The sequence below is a fragment of the Brassica napus genome, chromosome C6 (assembly GCF_020379485.1).
Source record: "Brassica napus cultivar Da-Ae chromosome C6, Da-Ae, whole genome shotgun sequence".
In the NCBI taxonomy this organism is placed as follows: domain Eukaryota; kingdom Viridiplantae; phylum Streptophyta; class Magnoliopsida; order Brassicales; family Brassicaceae; genus Brassica; species Brassica napus.
Window position 1 is genome coordinate 8,322,737 of NC_063449.1, and position 17,799 is coordinate 8,340,535.

The 17,799-nt window shown below is 43.0% G+C and overlaps 2 protein-coding genes across 2 annotated transcripts; one reads left to right on the forward strand and one right to left on the reverse strand.

The window, feature by feature from the left end:
- Positions 1-9,860: 9,860 nt before the first annotated feature.
- Positions 9,861-11,371, reverse strand: LOC106420650 (glutathione S-transferase T3-like). Its single transcript, XM_048759601.1, has 2 exons — positions 11,245-11,371; positions 9,861-10,684 (listed from the first exon to the last, which is right to left on the reverse strand). Exons 1-2 carry the CDS (start codon positions 11,369-11,371, stop codon positions 9,861-9,863), a joined length of 951 nt encoding a protein of 316 aa, XP_048615558.1.
- A 652-nt stretch (positions 11,372-12,023) lies between these two features.
- On the forward strand, positions 12,024-14,630 carry LOC125588314. Its single transcript, XM_048759602.1, has 4 exons — positions 12,024-12,397; positions 12,515-12,905; positions 13,293-14,078; positions 14,355-14,630. Exons 1-4 carry the CDS (start codon positions 12,024-12,026, stop codon positions 14,628-14,630), a joined length of 1,827 nt encoding a protein of 608 aa, XP_048615559.1.
- The last annotated feature ends 3,169 nt before the right edge of the window (positions 14,631-17,799 follow it).

The window sequence follows — 17,799 nt, forward strand, 5'->3', positions numbered from 1 at the left end:
TGGAGATGATGGTTATATTTATTTCCCTCTAGGCTTGGTTAGCCTTGGTGGTTTTCCGATTTTAGTCTATGTATAAATATTATAAGTATGAGTGAATGGCGGGTGTCGTGGAGATGATGTTTAAGATAAGATTCACATCGATGGAATGATAGACCTTATATATGTATTTTTATTAGTTATGGAATATATTTCCACTGCATACAAATGGAGTTGATTGCTTGAGATATTATTAATATATGTTGGGGTGCGGGACTAGGCTCACTGAGTAAACTAGTTACTCATGACTCATTTGTGATGCAGGTAACCACTAGACGGGAGACCTTACTCTAGGACAGGAAGGAACATCATTAGCCAGCGGTAGCTGTATTGTCCTTGCAAAGTCGTTTTGATATTTCTTATTTATAAGATTTATTGACCGAAAACCTCGAGGTTAATTTATAACAAATTTTGTAAGAGGCTTTTGAATGATATATAAAGAATGTTTTTTTTTAAAGTATGGGTTCCATATGATATTAGTCCTTGTCCGGACGAACTAACTATCGGGTATTGCTTCTTTGGGTTGAAAAGCCTAGAGTGATATCTGATAGGAGTGTTGGTGTTCTTTGGTTGTTGGTCTAAGGCGATCGGAAGTATTCTGAGAACCTCGGATCGACCATCGAGGAACATCAACCGTGTCATTTCTGGTCATCTACGATCGGGGGTGTCACAGGCGGATAGGTTGGTTTCCGGTATGGCGATTCAGAATCAAGTGAACGGCGGTAGAGATACGATTCGGAGGAAGCATCCCGGAGGCAACCACACACCTCTATCTATAATCTCCGCCATCTTTCCAGCTCCGATGAGCCCTACCTTGTATGAGGTTTTCAGAGTACCAGTGCTTGAGTGATGTAAGAACAGATGAGAGATTTGTGTATGATGAAGTATGGAGAATAAAAAAGAGATTAAGAGAATCAGAGAGAGTATGGGTGAAAGACTAAGGGATTAATGGAGAGTATGAGAGACTAGAGAGACTGAGAGACTTAGTAACAAGATTAGGAGAATTAGTAACCAGAGAATAAGATTCAAGAACAAGTTTATGAAGAAGAGAGACTCTCTCAGCTTACATCATCAAAACGCATACATAAGGCTTTTATTATATGCCTTACATGTCTCAAAGAATAAACCTAGATCCTATGGACATAAATGCAAGATAGATTGGATGGTTAGGATGAGAGAAGGATGGTCTTTGCTGTTCTGGTGCTAGCTGTAAAGGGGAGGCGCGTATGGACTGATGGATGGGTGAGATTGGCTCGGTTTGAATACACAGCCAAGATGCATCCGTGAGAAGATAAAGTGTCGTAAAGGTAAAGCTTATTTTTCTTTCCAGCCTGTCTCTTGAACCACAAGGATACACATGTATATTCCTTCCCTCCATAAGTCACCAACGGTTATGTGTAATCCAGCAAGCCGCGCCCATACATTGCACAACTTCAAACTTAGCTGATCCGGGTATATGGTCGAACCGGATGGGATGTACGGTCGATGTACGGCCTTGAGGTCCGTACACTCGCCCTATATCTGCACCTTCATCCAAACATCTTCTATGGTTGACCCATATACCTTCTTGGATCGTCCTAGGCCGTACAGGGCCGTACCATGGCCGTACCACTTGCCCTAGCTTTGCACCTATGGCCATCTTCTCTCTAACTCCTCCAAACTCTTCACATGATCAGTCTAAGTCTCTCCTAAACTTAACTTCACAAGATAGATACTTCAAGACACTTCTGAAGCTTGATTGAACTCTTCTGGACATCTTCTAGAGCTTGCCCTATTAATGTACAAGCTCTATCTCCTCTTCAGTTCAACACTCCCCCTCAAGCTTGACTCTAGGAGATCCTAAGTCAAGCTTGGAACTCTGAAGAGTCTCCCTCATTAAAAACCTTACAAGAAAAACCCATTGGGACAAAACCTTGCAAGGGAAAAAGAGTAGAGCTCTCCAAAGCCTAGAGATTGGCCAGTGAGCTCTTGTGCCTGAGAACCAGTGTGGTTGGACACAAGAAGCTCTGGATCACAGCCTAAACAGGTGCAGCAACTCTCCAAGGCTTTGCGCACACAACACACCTCAGCTTCACCTCTTCATGGAACCGGTTTAGGACTCCCCCTCTCAACAAGCTTCATAGCCTTCTTAGAAAGGCAAGGATGCGACCGGTTCTTCTTTAAAAACCAGTGAGGCTGAGCAAGACTTCAAACTATGCTTGCCCTCTTCATAGAACTGGTTTGGATCTCCCCCTCTCAACAGACTTCACAGCCATCTTAGAGAAGCTAGAAATTGACCAGAAACATCTTTAGTGAGGCTCAAGCAATGGTACCTGATACATTATCCCAAAGGTGCATCCGTACTTATCAAGAAACATCACACAATTCATTCAAACATTTTAAGTATTATTTCTAGACTTTTATTTGAAATGATGAATGTATTGAATTGAATTGAGCTTAGAACACTTCCCTTTTGTTTTGATGAGTTCCCACTCGGCCATTGAACCATCTCCATGGCACCATCAACTTCTTGGAAAGGCAGAATGGATTCATCAGCTTCTCATCAATCACTTCACCATAGAAGCCGCTTTGATGAGTTCACCTTCACCCTTAGACTGCCTAGACTTGCTCCAGCTGATGATCCTTTGTAGGAGCCTTTGCAAAGACTTGTTACTGACCATGGATCATATGCATTTAGACTCCCCCTCAAGCTTAGAACCGAGACTAGAAAGAGCTAAGCTTGTGATGATCCTATGCATCCCCATGGTCTTATAACTATCAGTCTTTCATGATAGCATTCTTCTTGTGAGTTTACTCTCTTCCTTAACCAGGAACTAGGGTGTTTGAATCACCATAGAGAGCCTCACAAGACACTTCTCATTGCATAATGACCCATACTACACTTCCTGTAGACTAAGGACTAGATATGTCCAATGGTATTATGCAATGGCCATCTCTCATTGCATAATCAATCACCACTACACTTCCTGTAGATTATGGACTAACATGTCCTAGTGATGATATGCAATGGCACAAGACCTTTGTCTCTACACTCTTGGTTGTTGACGAGTTACATGTATCACACTTCTTGTGTACCTAACACCACCACAACTCAATGCAAGATCAGATCATCCCATTGGGATCAAACCAAAATCATTTATCCTGTTTGATCACCAATGCCACAATAATATATAACACTTGAAACAAGCCAGACAATCAAGGCAAGAACAAGCATATTTCAATCTCTAAAATGAAAATGCAAGCTCTAAACAATACATTGACATTCTAGGTTCATATATATATATATATATATATATATATATATATATATTTTAATTTCTCTAAATACAATGCAAGCTTACATCAGTACATTTGCAATTTAGGCTTATTTTTAAATGCATCAATACATAAATGCACAATCTTAAAGCATTAGCTATATGAATGCAACAGGTTCAATCCATGAGAAGTATTCAAGCTATGCACAACAGTTTCAATCAAAACCAATGATGCAAGCAACTTAGACAATTTCTAATTGATGCAAGCCATTCACTGATGGATTAAACATAGGCATTAGCATCAGACAACAATAGGATTGAACTTAGACAGAATGAGACATGCTTATGTATGCAAAACAGCTTTTCAAACATGATGCAAGCAGTAAAGACATTCTACTCAATTCTACAACACATTCATGATGATTCAAGCAATGGCAACACACAAGACAATGCAATAACCAAAACATGAGATTCTGGGACTCTAGACACCACTCACAACATAATAAATAAAGACACAAGCTCTTATTAAGGGTTAGGAGGTTTGCTTACAACCAAGGGATCCGAGCTGATCCCTTGAACCACCATGGACATGGTTCACTTGAACTTGGCAGGTTTGAGGCTTGGATTCAGTATCCAACACCTCTCCTTGGTGTGTCCATCGCTCTTGCAATGCTCACACTTCAGGCCTCTTCTATCCCCCTTCCTTTGTGGCGCCTTGTTGCGCTGAGAGCTCCTTTCAGCTTGAGATGCAAAGGAAAGTGTTTCCTTTGTCTCAAACAAACCGATTGACCCCTCTTCCTTTTGGACTTGGGAACACACTTCTTCAAGTGTAGGTAGCTTCTCAGACCTCAAAATATGTTTAATCAAGGCGTTGTAGGCAGGGCTGAGAGTTAACAGAAGCCAAACACCTTATCTTGCTCCCTTCTTTAAATCAACACCTCCGGATCAACTGATTGAGGTCTAAGCATCTCTAGCTCAGACCAAAGGGCTCTGAACTTGCCTAGATGCGCAGTGAACTCCTCATCTTCTTGGGATAGGATGTTGATAGACCTCTTGATCTCAAATACTCGGCTGATGTTTGAAACGTTCCCATATATCTTGTTAAGAGTACTCCAAAGGGCTTTAGCACTCTCACAGTATGAGTATGCTTCAAGAATGGATGGAGACAGTGAGCTGTGGAGAATGGACAAGACCTTGAAGTCTTCTTGTTGCCACTTCTCCTTAGATACATATTTGGAACCGGTTTCACCATCTATTGAGCTTTCACTTGAGCTTGTAGCCTTGGAGAACTTTGGAGCATCCGAGAGGCAATGGCTCCATAAGCCTCTTCCTCCTAGAGCTGTCTTCACCAGGCGGGACCAGAGGAGGTAGTTGGGACCGTTGAGAGTAATAGCAATGACAATGGCTCTTTTAGACTCCATGTTGAAACCGGATGAGCAAGACTGTCTAAGGACTCTTCAAGGTGGAAGCTTGGGACAAGGTGAGCTGTATCTTCAAGGGCGTGAGCTTGGGAGCTTGTGTATGTAGCGGAAGTCTTTACCAGGAGTCTGAGCAACCTGGCTCTGATACCATATGAGGTTTTCAGAGTACCAGTGCTTGAGTGATGTAAGAACAGACGAGAGATTTGTGTATGATGAAGTATGGAGAATAGAAAAGAGATTAAGAGAATCAGAGAGAGTATGGGTGAAAGACTAAGGGATTAATGGAGAGTATGAGAGACTAGAGAGACTGAGAGACTTAGTAACAAGATTAGGAGACTTAGTAACCAGAGAATAAGATTCAAGAACAAGTTTATGAAGAAGAGAGACTCTCTCAGCTTACATCATCAAATCGCATACATAAGGCTTTTATATGCCTTTACATGTCTCAAAGAATAAACCTAGATCCTATGGACATAAATGCAAGATAGATTGGATGGTTAGGATGAGAGAAGGATGGTCTTTGATGTTCTGGTGCTAGCTATAAAGGGGAGGCGCGTATGGACTGATGGATGGGTGAGATTGGCTCGGTTTGAATACACGGCCAAGATGCATCCGTGAGAAGATAAGCTGCTGTAAAGGTAAAGCTTCTTTCCCTTTCCAGCCTGTCTCTTGGACCACAAGGATACCCAGGTATATTCCTTCCCTCCATAAGTCACCAATGGTCATGTGTAATCCAGCATGCCGCACCCACACATTGCACAACTTCAAACTTAGCTGATCCGGGTATATGGTCGAACCGGATGGGATGTATGGTCGATGTACGGCCTTGAGGTCCGTAGCCCTATATCTGCACCTTCATCCAAACATCTTCTATGGTTGACCCATACACCTTCTTGGATTGTCCTAGGCCGTACAGGGCCGTACCATGGCCGTACCACTTGCCCTAGCTTTGCACCTATGGCCATCTTCTCTCGAACTCCTCCAAACTCTTCACATGATCAGTCAAAGTCTCTCCTAGACTTAACTTCACAAGATAGATACTTCATGACACTTCTGAAGCTTGATTGAACTCTTCTGGACATCTTCTAGAGCTTGCCCTATTAATGTACAAGCTCTATCTCCTCTTCAGTTCAACACCTTGAAGCTCTCAGCGGAAACTGGAATTGTCTCCATCACAAAACGATGGATTGTTTAGGTTCTATTGATAAATCTCACTAGATCCAGTGGATTAAGTTTGAAGAAGATGGAGAAGAAGATGGATATATTTTTTTTTGTTTAAACAAAGATAAGATAGATTGAAGTGAATTAAAAAACCATTGTTAGAGAAGAGAGGAAATAATGAGTTATTTTTCTAAGTGTTGGCGGGAAAAAATAATTTTTTCGCACAAAAATATTACCGTAAACAAAATCCGCGAATTTTGTTTCCGTGTTTAATAAAGTTTTGTCCTACCGTTAATTTAATGCTACGGTAAAGTTGATGTCCATATTTGCTACTCTTAGTAGCAGTTGGTGAATTCGTGCTACCGCGAACTGCTACCAATACTCATATTTCTTGTAGTGATGGTTTGTATCTGAGATGTGGCTAGGCTTGTGATGGATATACGGAAGCTTTGTGATTTTCAGGAGCTTTAGAGCTCTGATAACATGTGAGAATAGACAGATTATGGTGTGTGAGTGGTGTTTAGAACAGGGTGGTTGGATTTAAAGGGAAAAGAATGAAGAGAGTCAGTGAGAATTATAAAGACCACAATGGAGAAAAAGAAAGATTAAATGAGAGTATAAGAGACTTTAGAATGGTGAAGAAGAAATGGGAACTCCGCCATTCAGCTTAGAACCAAGTATAAAGAAGAACTCCTCAGTTCTTAGATCTGAAAAAATATCATTACAATAGATTATAAGGAAGAAGAAAATAAACTAGAACTGTCTTACACAAGAAGCCAAATACATTTGGATTACTAGGGAAACTACAGTAAAATATTTGTCTATTTTTACTTTAGTTGTGTAAGTACTGTTCATGCTGGCAGACTTGCTTGTTTCTCTTTGGTAAGCCTTACTTGTTTATTTTTTGCAGGCTTTGCTAACATTAACCTTGGCAGATTTTACTGGATAATTTCTTCTTCATTCCAACATGTTTTATGAAGGCATGCTTACAAGGCAGAGAGAAAGGGAGGTCGCTGTGTCCTTATCCTTATGTTTCGATCACCAAAGCACCGTGTTGATGTCCCTTTTGTGTGTGTTTCTGCAGTTATACTTCTTCAAAGAAGGCTTGCAGGAGCTGCAGAAAAAGAGATGAAGGTGTGAGAGAGATATAATAACACCTGAGGAGTCACTGTAATCTGAAAGCATCGTTTTGAAGTATCAAGCTCACTTTCACTAGAATGAATATTTCTGTCACACAATACAATAGTAAAGAAGAACTCAATGCTCTCACCAGCTCAACAATGAATAGACAAGGAAACTAAAATCTTAAAAAGGCAAAAAAAACAATAAAACACCTTTAAAGTCATCAGCAAGTATAGATTAAAGAGCTTCAATCTCCATCTCATGTTCCTACTTATACTCTTACATAGAGAACATAACACAAATCTAATCAATACGAATCCAGTTGCTCTCCCGTGGATTCACAGATACTTAGAGCACCATTATCCCTAGCACCCCTAATGGGTATCTTAATCACTTTTGTACTAATAAATATGTGTTAAGCACTTTATTTAAGAACTTTCTAATTTTTTGCCTCCAATGCAAAGTTCTTATTTTGGGGTTCTTAAAAAAAATATATTAAACATTGTTTTATATAAAATAAATTTTATTTATTATTGAAGACATATTAAAAGATAACATTTAAAACATTGAATTTTAAATAAAAACATAAAAATAAAGATTAGTAAAATAATCGAGAATAATTTGAAAGAAACATCCGAGCTCAATTGTTGTCTTCATCACGTCCAAATTTATGCCATACATGTTCAACCAAATCAGTTTTCAGTTGTTCATGCATTTGTCTATCACGAATTCTAATTCGAACACCCATCATATTGGCTATATTTGTAGGGATATATGTAGAATACGTGAGATCCACATGTATTCATCTCGTTCGTCTTCTACTATCATATTATGGAGTATGATACATGCTCTCATAATCTTCCCAATTTTGACTTTATCCCAAAAAGTGCGGGTTTTTTAACGATCGCAAAGCAAGCTTGCAAGACTCCAAAGCGAGCTTGCAAGACGAATATGAGTTTGGTGAGAAAGTGATTAAGAGAGAAGATGAGAGAATATGAGTTTGATCAAAGTGTTTTTTGATGAATTTGGTTTTATACACAAAGAGAGAATATAAGTTTGATCTTATAGGTTTTTTGATGAATAATGACACAAAGATCCGTGACACAATAATCTGATAGACTATGGATTTGACCCATTTTCATCCATAGTTTATAGGTGTTTTTACTAATAATTATTATATTATAGAATCCATTTATTATATTTATAATATCAGGAATGTTTTGGAGATAAGTGATGATTTTGGAGTTTTTGGAGTAAGCACCCGAGATGACCATCGAGCTCGACCATCGGTCGATATTTGAGAGAAAGAATCGATCGATACGCATGTCTTGGTATCGATCGACAGCGAAGCGCGCAGAAAGCCCGTTTGGTCACAGCCGACTTGAATCCCAAGACTTCACTATTTTACAAGATTACCCCTGACGAGTTTTACCCTAACTATATAAGTTTTGCCGCCATGTTAGAGGCAAAGTGTGCTTTTATTGTTTTACTATTTTCACAGCAAAGGTTTTTAGGATTTTGATAGATTGGAGAGAAGATCCAAAGTTATAATTTGTGATTGGAACTCTATTAATATCTATTTACTATTCTAATGAAGTTTTCATACTTAACTGCTGTTATGAATTGCTTAGCCATGTCTGAGTAGTTCCATTGTTACATTTTAAGGTTTAAATTAGTTAGGATGGATTAGCCCCAACTATAGATTGCTGAGTTGTGATAATCATCTTTAGGATTGTTCATTAATGCTTGTGTCTAGATTAGCTACCTAGAACATGCCCTTGCACTGATTGATAAAAGCGAGAGCTTTATTATCATCCTGAAAACATTCGAATTGAAATATGTTTCTTGCTATGAGCAAGGCGAGAGCTGATCTAGTGAGCTTAGTAAGCCATTATTCAACCTGCGCATAAAGCTTGACTAGAGCGCGTCGATCGATATCACACTTGAATAATCGATCAACGGTGCAAAAGGTGTATCGATCGATATCCCTATAGGATTATCGATCAACACTTTCTATTGATCAAAATACGACAGTTGAGATCATTAGATCTAGTTAATAGACAAGTCAATACATGCGAGAGCTGATTGACTTGTTGATCAAAGTAGTTGAGCTTTACATTATCATGCATGCAACTCATTAGGCATCTGTAAGATTATAATCCCAATTTTCCTAAATAAAAACCCTAAGTCTAGCTATTTCCTTTTTAAGCACCAAAACCTAAACCAAGCTATTGAACAAACTCTTGTTCAATATAAAACTGCAATTTACATTTAAAAACTCTAAAACCATCTTGCTTAACAAATCATATTAGATTTCTTAGGTTCCCTAGCTCCCTGTGAATTCGATCCCTAAGTACTACAACTCGACCTCTTATTTGAGAGAGTATAAATCACTCCTTAGGGTAATTTGAGTGGTATCATAATCCGAGATACACAAAGAGAGAATATGATACACAGAGATCCGTGACACAATAATCCGAGATACACAAAGAGACATTTCAGACATACAAGTCTATCAGTACAGAAGATCACAATACACTTCGCCCGTGACTACAGAAGATCACAATACACTTCGCCCGTGAATGAGACTTCAGTCTTTCACAATACCTGAAACAAAGAACAAGAATAACACATATATGTTAAACAGGAACCAGAACAACAAGTAACAAGAACTTCCATATATGTTAAAGAGAAACCAGAACAAGCAACAAGATAAACTTCATGTTAATAACGAGAACAAGCAACATATATATTTAACACAAACGAGCAACTTAAACCAGAACAATCAACAAGATGTATTAAACAGAAACGAGCAACAATAACGAGAACAAGCAACTTAAACCAGTAAGACAAACCGAGACCTAAACTAAATGGACATCAACTCATCAATGAGTTTCTTCTTCAATGCCTCTTCATAATCCGGTAGTGGTCCTTGTTTAGCAATGAGACTGTCAAGTAGCTTCATTTTTGACAGCCTCTCTTTCAAAGCCAAATCTTCCTTCTTGAAGCTCCACATTGTCTGAAACTCAGACAGCTCTTTCCCATCAGCCATTGCCTTCTTAGAACTGGCCTTTGCTGCATTCACACCCTTGGGACGATTTGTTGCTTCATCATCGTCAACAGAATCTGCTTCAGTTGCTTTAGAGCTTGCTGAATGTGAAACATCCCCACACTTCCTCTTTTTGGAGCTTCCATCATTTTTAGCTGTAGACAGCTCACACCACTTCTGATCATTACGCAACTCTTTCCAAGCATGCTCAAGGGTGAATTTTTTTTTATGGTTGGTGAAGAATATTTCGTGGGCTAGCTTCAGGACATCATTCTCATTTTGTCCACTGGTCTTCTCTCTGGTACTTGCATCATATGCACCACAAAACTTGCAAACGACGTCATTGATCTTCTGCCACCGATTCTTACAGTGCGATGCCTCTCTCTTTTCACAGCCATCAAGCTTAGGACTAGCACTGTAGCACGCAGAAATTCTTTTCCAGAATGCAAGCAACCTTTGCTCATTCCCTATTACTGCATCTTTGCTCGTGTTTAACCACGAGCTGATGAGCACAACATCGTCTGTTGGCGACCATGTTCTTCTTTCTTTCCGACTAGCTTGAGAGTCTTCACCAAAGTTTGAATCCTCGGTGCCTTGACCACCAAAGAAGGGAAGTTGCGATGAAGATAGTGAAACACTATCTGATATGCTACCAAAGACAACATTTTGTTGTTGACTTCTAAGCAGATCAACAAAGTTTCAAGACGATGTAAAAGGATTAAAATCCATTTCCAAAGTGAAAGAGGAGAGAAACAACAGATAGAAATCTGTTGGAGATGGAAGAGAAGGTAGGAGTGATAAAGATGGAAGAGAGATCACACTTTTTTTACAGATAGCATTCAACACTCAAAACAACTAACAACAAACAGTTTTGAGTTGACATGTATCTAACTTATTGTTGGGGTCAAAAACGGTTATTTCGAAATCAACGGCTACGATTATTTCTTATTCACGGATTTCTCGCAAAACATTCACTGAAAGAAAGATCGGAAGTGAACGAACGAGCGAATCCCGTACAAAAGCCACTCGCCGGAGAGCTGAACCGTCACGCGGGTCAGCTCGCCGGCGAGTGGTTGTGTTCGCCGGCGAGCTCAACCATCGCGCCTGAAACGTCGCGTGGTTGTGTTCGCCGGCGAGTTCGGCCGTCACGCAAGTCGGCTCGCCCGGCGAGCTCGACCTGATCCCGGCCTGTCCGACTTACTTCGACTCCCGTATATTCTGTATAGCTGTGATATCCAACCTTCGGGACCATATACTTCTCGTTTCGTTTCGTTTAAAGTTATTCTCGAAGTTTTATGACCAAAACCGAGAAATCGTATAAACGCCATAAGGCCTAAGAACGGTCCGCAAGGATCCAGACTGGTCTAGAGGCCCATCTACGCTCTCAAAAGAGATTCGAGCCCATAAAGGTTATGACGGTTTGTCCTAACTCGCAGAAATACGATAAATGTAAAGATTCGAGGATAACTGTCAAGATCGACAAAAAATGGAATATGCCCGAAAGAGATAGACTTGAGCCCGAAGGTGAAGGATGGGCCACCGACCTAGAGCGACTATATAAGGAGAGCAGGAGCAGAAGAAAAGGGGGATCCGAGAATTTAGACTTAGAGAACTCCTGCTAGCTTAGAGAACTTAGGGCTTAGGTGGTTAGACTAGCACGACAAGGCTTAGGACGTCTTGGCCGCCTCTTATCATGTTGTTCCTATAGTTAGCATATCTCTACTCCTCTCGGAGAAAATCTTGTATTCATACTATTCAATAAAACGCCTCTGAGCGATTATCTATCTTTTTATCGTTCTAAAGTGATTACACAGAGAATTCGGACCTTCAAGGAAAAACGGGTTCACTCGGTTTTCCTCTATTATTATTTATTATAATCGACGGTGTGAATTTTGGTTTCCACAGTTTGGCGCTAGAAGGAGGGGGGGGGGTTTGACGATTTCTCTAACTCAAAAATCACTAAACGATAAAAGACACAGGATGTCTGCTCCAGCAGCTAACGATGTCGTTTCTTTTAAGGACCGGGCAATGGCCGATCACGCTAAATCCCACAACGATCTCCTTGTCATCGAGCTGACGATCCAGGACATCAACGTAGCAAGAGTGTTGGTCGACACCGGATGCTCGGCCAATATTATCTACAAAAGCACCCTCAAAAGAATGGAGATCGATCTGTGCGCCGTTACGGAGAGACCCAGCCAGATATTCGGACTCTCGGGAAATGCTACTATGACTCTCGGCTCGATCGACCTCGTTGTTAAAGCCGGGAGCGTAACCAAAGTCACGGAATTCTTAGTCATCGACCGCCCAACATCGTACAACGCGATCGTCGGTACTCCAAGGCTGAATTCCATGTGAGCGATCCCTTCGACATTCCATCTGTTCCTTAAGTTTCCAACCCCTCGTGGAATCGAAACTATACAAGGAGACCGCAGAATGTAACAAGTATGTTTCGTTGCCGAGTTAAAAAGAAAGAACTTGGCGATCGAAACTTCCCATAAAAAGAAAAGAAAGCTGACTCTCAATGAGAACACTCCGAAACGAGACTCAAAAGTCTTCTGGCAATCTCAAAGGGCCGAAGCCCTAGAAGGGAAGCGCGAACCGACTTCCGAACCGGTAATTTCGATCTGCCTCGACGAATCCTCTCCGGAACGATGCGTCGAGATTGGAGCCAACCTCCGCGAGCCACTAAAGACAGAGCTCATTGCCTGTCTCAAAAAGAACCTCAATGCGTTCGCTTGGGCCGCGGAAGACATGCCAGGGATCGATATCGGCATAACGTGTCATGAGCTTAACATTGATCCGACTTACAGACCTGTCATACAAAAAAGGCGGAAGCTAGGACTGGAGCGTGCCACTGCGGTAAATGAGGAAGTCGAAAGACTCCTGAAGGTTGGATCAATAACAGAAGTTAGGTATCCAGACTGGCTCGCTAACCCGGTCGTGGTCAAAAAGAAAAACGGCAAATGGCGAGTATGCGTCGATTTCACCGATCTCAACAAGGCCTGTCCAAAGGATTGCTTCCCACTCCCGCACATCGACCGACTGGTCGAAGCAACAGCAGGGGACAAACTCTTATCATTTATGGATGCCTTCTCCGGGTACAATATCATGATGAATCCCGACGATCGTGAAAAAACTGCATTCATCACCGATCGGGGAACATATTGCTACAAAGTAATGCCTTTCGGTCTCAAGAATGCAGGCGCCACTTAACAGCGACTTGTCAATCGAAATTTCTCCGAACAGCTCGGCAAGACTATGGAGGTATATATCGATGACATGCTCGTAAAGTCTCTTGACGAGCACGACCATGTCTCCCATTTGGAGGAGTGCTTTGCAAAACTTAACGCCCACAACATGAAACTGAACCCTGCAAAGTGTAGATTCGCGGTGGCATCAGGAGAATTTCTCGGGTACCTAGTCACGTGTCGTGGGATCGAAGCCAATCCTAAGCAGATAAACGCGTTAATAGAGATGGTCTCGCCAAGGACGAAATGGGAAGTCCAAAGGCTAACCGGAAGAGTCGCGGCCTTGAACCGTTTCATCTCGCGCTCGACGGATAAGTGTCTTCCTTTCTACAACACGCTGAAAGGGAATAAGAAGTTCGAATGGTCGGAGGAATGTGAGAAAGCTTTCCAACAACTAAAACGTTACCTAGCCACTCCTCCCGTCCTCGCAAAACCAGTGGAGGGAGAACCCTTGTTCCTGTACATCACAGTCTCCACAACAGCGGTAAGCGGCATTTTGATTAGAGAGGAACGCGGTGAGGAAAAACCAATCTTCTACATAAGCAAAACATTACTGGACGCTGCGACCCGGTATCCCCTTATGGAGAAACTAGCATTCGCAGTTGTGACATCGGCAAGGAAACTCCAGCCGTACTTTCAGTCGCATACCATAAAAATCCTCACCACCTTCCCCCTACGAACGATCTTGCACAGTCCGAGTCAGTCAGGACGACTCGCAAAATGGGCAATCGAACTAAGCGAGTACGGCGTGGAGTACCGCCCAAGAACCTGCGCAAAATCTCAAGTATTAGCGGACTTCTTGGTAGAATTGCCCTCGGGGGATATGACAAACACGGAACTGGACTCAACCTGAATCCTTCACGTCGATGGATCATCGTCCAAACAAGGATCCAGGATCGGAATCCGGCTCACGTCTCCGACTGGCGAAGTCTTGGAACAATTGTTCCGATTTGAATTCGATGCGTCGAACAACGAGGCCGAATATGAAGCACTCGTCGCAGGATTACGATTAGCTCATGGGCTTAAGATCCGTAACATTCACGCTTACTGTGACTCTCAGTTAGTCGCAAATCAGTACAGCGGAGAATACGAAGCAAGGGACGAAAGAATGGATGCATATCTAAAACTCATCCAAGACCTCTCCCGAGACTTCAACCACTTCGTCCTCACTAGGATTCCTCGCTCGGAAAACACTCAGGCGGATGCCTTGGCCGCACTCGCATCAAGTTCGGATTCAGGAAAAAGACGAGTAATCCCCGTCGAGTTCATCGAACACCCAAGCATCGGACCACCAGTGGTTGCCAACCTGATTCGAGCACAAATCAAAAATGCGTAGGAAGTCGAAGACCCACCAGAAGAAAACATGGATCAGTTGGAATACGGCTGCAACAGCCCATGGCTAGAGCCAATCCGACCATGCATAATCAACGGAACGCTTCCCACTGAGAAATGGGCGGCCCGCAAAATCAAGACCCAGGCCGCGCGATATGTAACGGTAGAAGGAGAAATCTACAAATAGAGATTCTCCGGCCCACTCATGACCTGCGCCGAAGGCGAAAAAGCAAGAAGAGTAATGGAGGAGGTTCATTCCGGATCATGTGGGAACCACTCCAGCAGAAGATCTCTCACCGTAAAAATAAAACGCCATGGTTATTACTGGCCGACTATGATCAAAGACTGCGAGAAGTTCGCACAGAAGTGCGAAAAATGCCAAAGGCACGCGCCGACAATCCATCAACCCGCGGAAGTCCTCTCGTCCATCTCGTCTCCGTATCCCTTCATGCGATGGTCCATGGATATCGTCGGACCATACACAACTCGAAGCAGAAACGCTTCCTCCTGGTCCTCACGGATTTCTTCTCCAAGTGGGTAGAGTCAGATTCCTACGCAAGTATCAAAGACGTACAAGTCGAGAACTTTGTATGGAAGAACATCATCACCAGACACGGGGTCCCTTACGAAATTGTGACAGACAACCGATCTCAGTTCATCTCTACCCGATTCGAAGCATTCTGCGAGAAGTGGAAGATACGACTGACCAAGTCGACTCCCAGATATCCGCAGGGCAATGGCCAGGCGGAGACCATCAACAAAACCGTCCTCGACGGGTTAAAAAAGTGCTTAGAAGCCAAAAAGGGGCGATGGGCAGAAGAGCTCGAAGGAGTTTTTTTGGTCGCATCGTACGACCCCGAGACGGGCTACGGGTGAAACCCCATTCGCCATCGTTTACGGAATGGAATGTATGATCCCCGCGGAAGTAGAATTTCCCAGAGTACGGAGAAGATTCCTCCCCAAACGAGAAGATCTCAACAGCGCAATGCTGCAAGACGAACTCGATCTTATTAACGAGCGGCGAGATCAAGCCCTCATACGGATCCAAAATTACTAGCACGCCGCCGCAAAATACTACAACTCAAACGTTCTCCATCGCAGGTTCAAAGAAGGCGACCTGGTCCTTCGCAAAGTCTTCCAGAACACTGCCGAACGTAACGCAAGAAAACTGGAAGCAAACTGGGAAGGTCCATACAAGATCATAAAGGTAGTCCGACCAGGATCATACCAAATCGCAAACATGCAGGACGTCAAGATCCAAAGAACCTGGAACGCGATGCATCTTAAGAAATACTACCACTAATCGTAAAGTGGATCCAGAGAACTACGAGATGGCTTGATCCCCGAAAAAGGGTACGTAGGCAGCTCGCCCAGCGAGTTCAGCTATACCCCCATCTTAAAAAAGGGGGGGGGGATGGGTACGTATACTCGTATACTCCCACAACTTTCAAAAAAGTCGATCTTTTCGAAACTTTTTACAAGAAAAAAAAAACGCGACGCTACAATCGCTAAGCCCACTACCCGACAAACGGCCAGAACGGCGGTCCAGAACTCGCCCATAACGCCTAAATCAGCTATCACGCTAAAACCAACAAACCCACGAATGCTCATAAAAAAAGCATCCTTGGTAAAAATTCCGCAAGAAAAACGCGGCTCAAAACAAAAAAAGATTAACTTCTGGCACTGTGAGACGTCGCAACACGCTTGAAGTTACGGTCTTTCCAACACTTATGGAAACAACACTCTTGTTTCCAAAATCAACATACCTCTAACGGTGAAATGCCTTTAAAATGGCATCGCTTCTTTGTTGCTGATCACAACAAGGCTACCATAGCGCGCTATACAAGAAAATCCAAAATTTTGGCCAGCACCTCCAAACGGCCTTTGGACGTAGCTCGATTCATGCCAAGACAAGTCATATAAGCCGATAATACTTCGCGAACTTTATATCGGTATGAATCAGGTAGAAATCGCAAACAGGCAAAACGAAAGCCGACTTGTCATCGCATAGCCTTAGTCCGAAAGTAAACCTAGGTCTTGCCCTAAACCCAGTCTTGTTGGATCCTGACATCTCAAAGGCATAATATCGACATCCCGATATGAGATCCCAAAACTTGTCTCTTCACTTAAGTCTATACGTTTTCACGAGTCCTCGCACAAAGCAAAAGCTGCACCCTCAACAGACTATGGATACGGTGATCGTCCGGGGGCAAGGAACGAGACGACAACTCACTCCTTCGCCCTCTAACTTCGAAAAACCCGGAGTTTTCTCGATTTATAATAAGCCGAAAAGGTTTTATAGATTGAGCCAAGCATTATACAAAAAGCCCTAACAAGGGCAGGGATTCAAAGCCACCAACGGGTAGTCCCGAAACATGCAAACTGTGGCCGCACAAACAGGCCAAAACAGAAAAAAAAAAAATCCCCGAAAGGATCATTACCCTAAGCACTCCTCGGAGCACTACCTTTATCCTCAACCTCACAGCCAGTGCCTCCCTCGGCCGCTTCGTCGTTTCCTCTCCCGCTCGCAACATCTCCACCTTCTTCAGCCACGGGGCCATGCCCCTCGGTCTCTCCCGAACATGGCGTGAGGGTGCACTCGAACTGCAGCTGAGAGAGGATCGACTCGAAGTCCCCGTCGGAAGCCTTCAATTCCTCCTTGCGAGACAACAGCCTGGTTTCTTCGGAGTCCAGTGTCGGAACCATGTCGCCTTTAAGCAGGTGGATTTCGTTCAGGCTTCCCTCGATGCTCGCCAGAGCCAGGTCCTTCTCATGGACCGCCATGAGGGAATCGAACAGAACAGCTATCCTCGTCAGGCGAGCGTGAAAATCATCCCTCGAAACAACAGTCCTCGACTCTTCTCGATTCTGAATTTCACGCTGGAGACGACGGACTTCGGAAGCCTTGCTCTTCTTCTCTTTCTTCAGCTTGAACAATGCACTCGCCGACTTTCCGAGGCCCCGCTCGAGATCGCTGACCCGAACCTCCAGCTGAGAGAGCTCAGCAGGACGAGCGGCTTCAGTAGATTTCAACGCGGCCTCGGCTTGTTTCAACGCCCCTCGCGATTCAGCCAGGCCCCTTGTCGAACGCTCTATCTCTGATCTGCAGTCGCTGAGCATCCCGTCAATCAGGGATACAAACTATACATGAAATAAGGGTCAGGATAATCGTA

Excerpts from the sequence above, each read along its gene's own strand:
- LOC106420650 (XM_048759601.1), bottom strand. The coding sequence starts at position 11,371 with ATGGCGTTTATACGATTTCTCGGTTTTGGTCATAAAACTTCGAGAATA. Across the intron at positions 10,685-11,244 it reads CAGAATATACGGGAGTCGAA|ATAGTGTTTCACTATCTTCA; the intron begins GTAAGTCGGACA and ends GTAGCATATCAG.
- LOC125588314 (XM_048759602.1), top strand. The coding sequence starts at position 12,024 with ATGTCTGCTCCAGCAGCTAACGATGTCGTTTCTTTTAAGGACCGGGCA. Across the intron at positions 12,398-12,514 it reads ACTCCAAGGCTGAATTCCAT|AAAGAACTTGGCGATCGAAA; the intron begins GTGAGCGATCCC and ends CGAGTTAAAAAG. Across the intron at positions 12,906-13,292 it reads GACTGGAGCGTGCCACTGCG|CTCGGCAAGACTATGGAGGT; the intron begins GTAAATGAGGAA and ends TTCTCCGAACAG.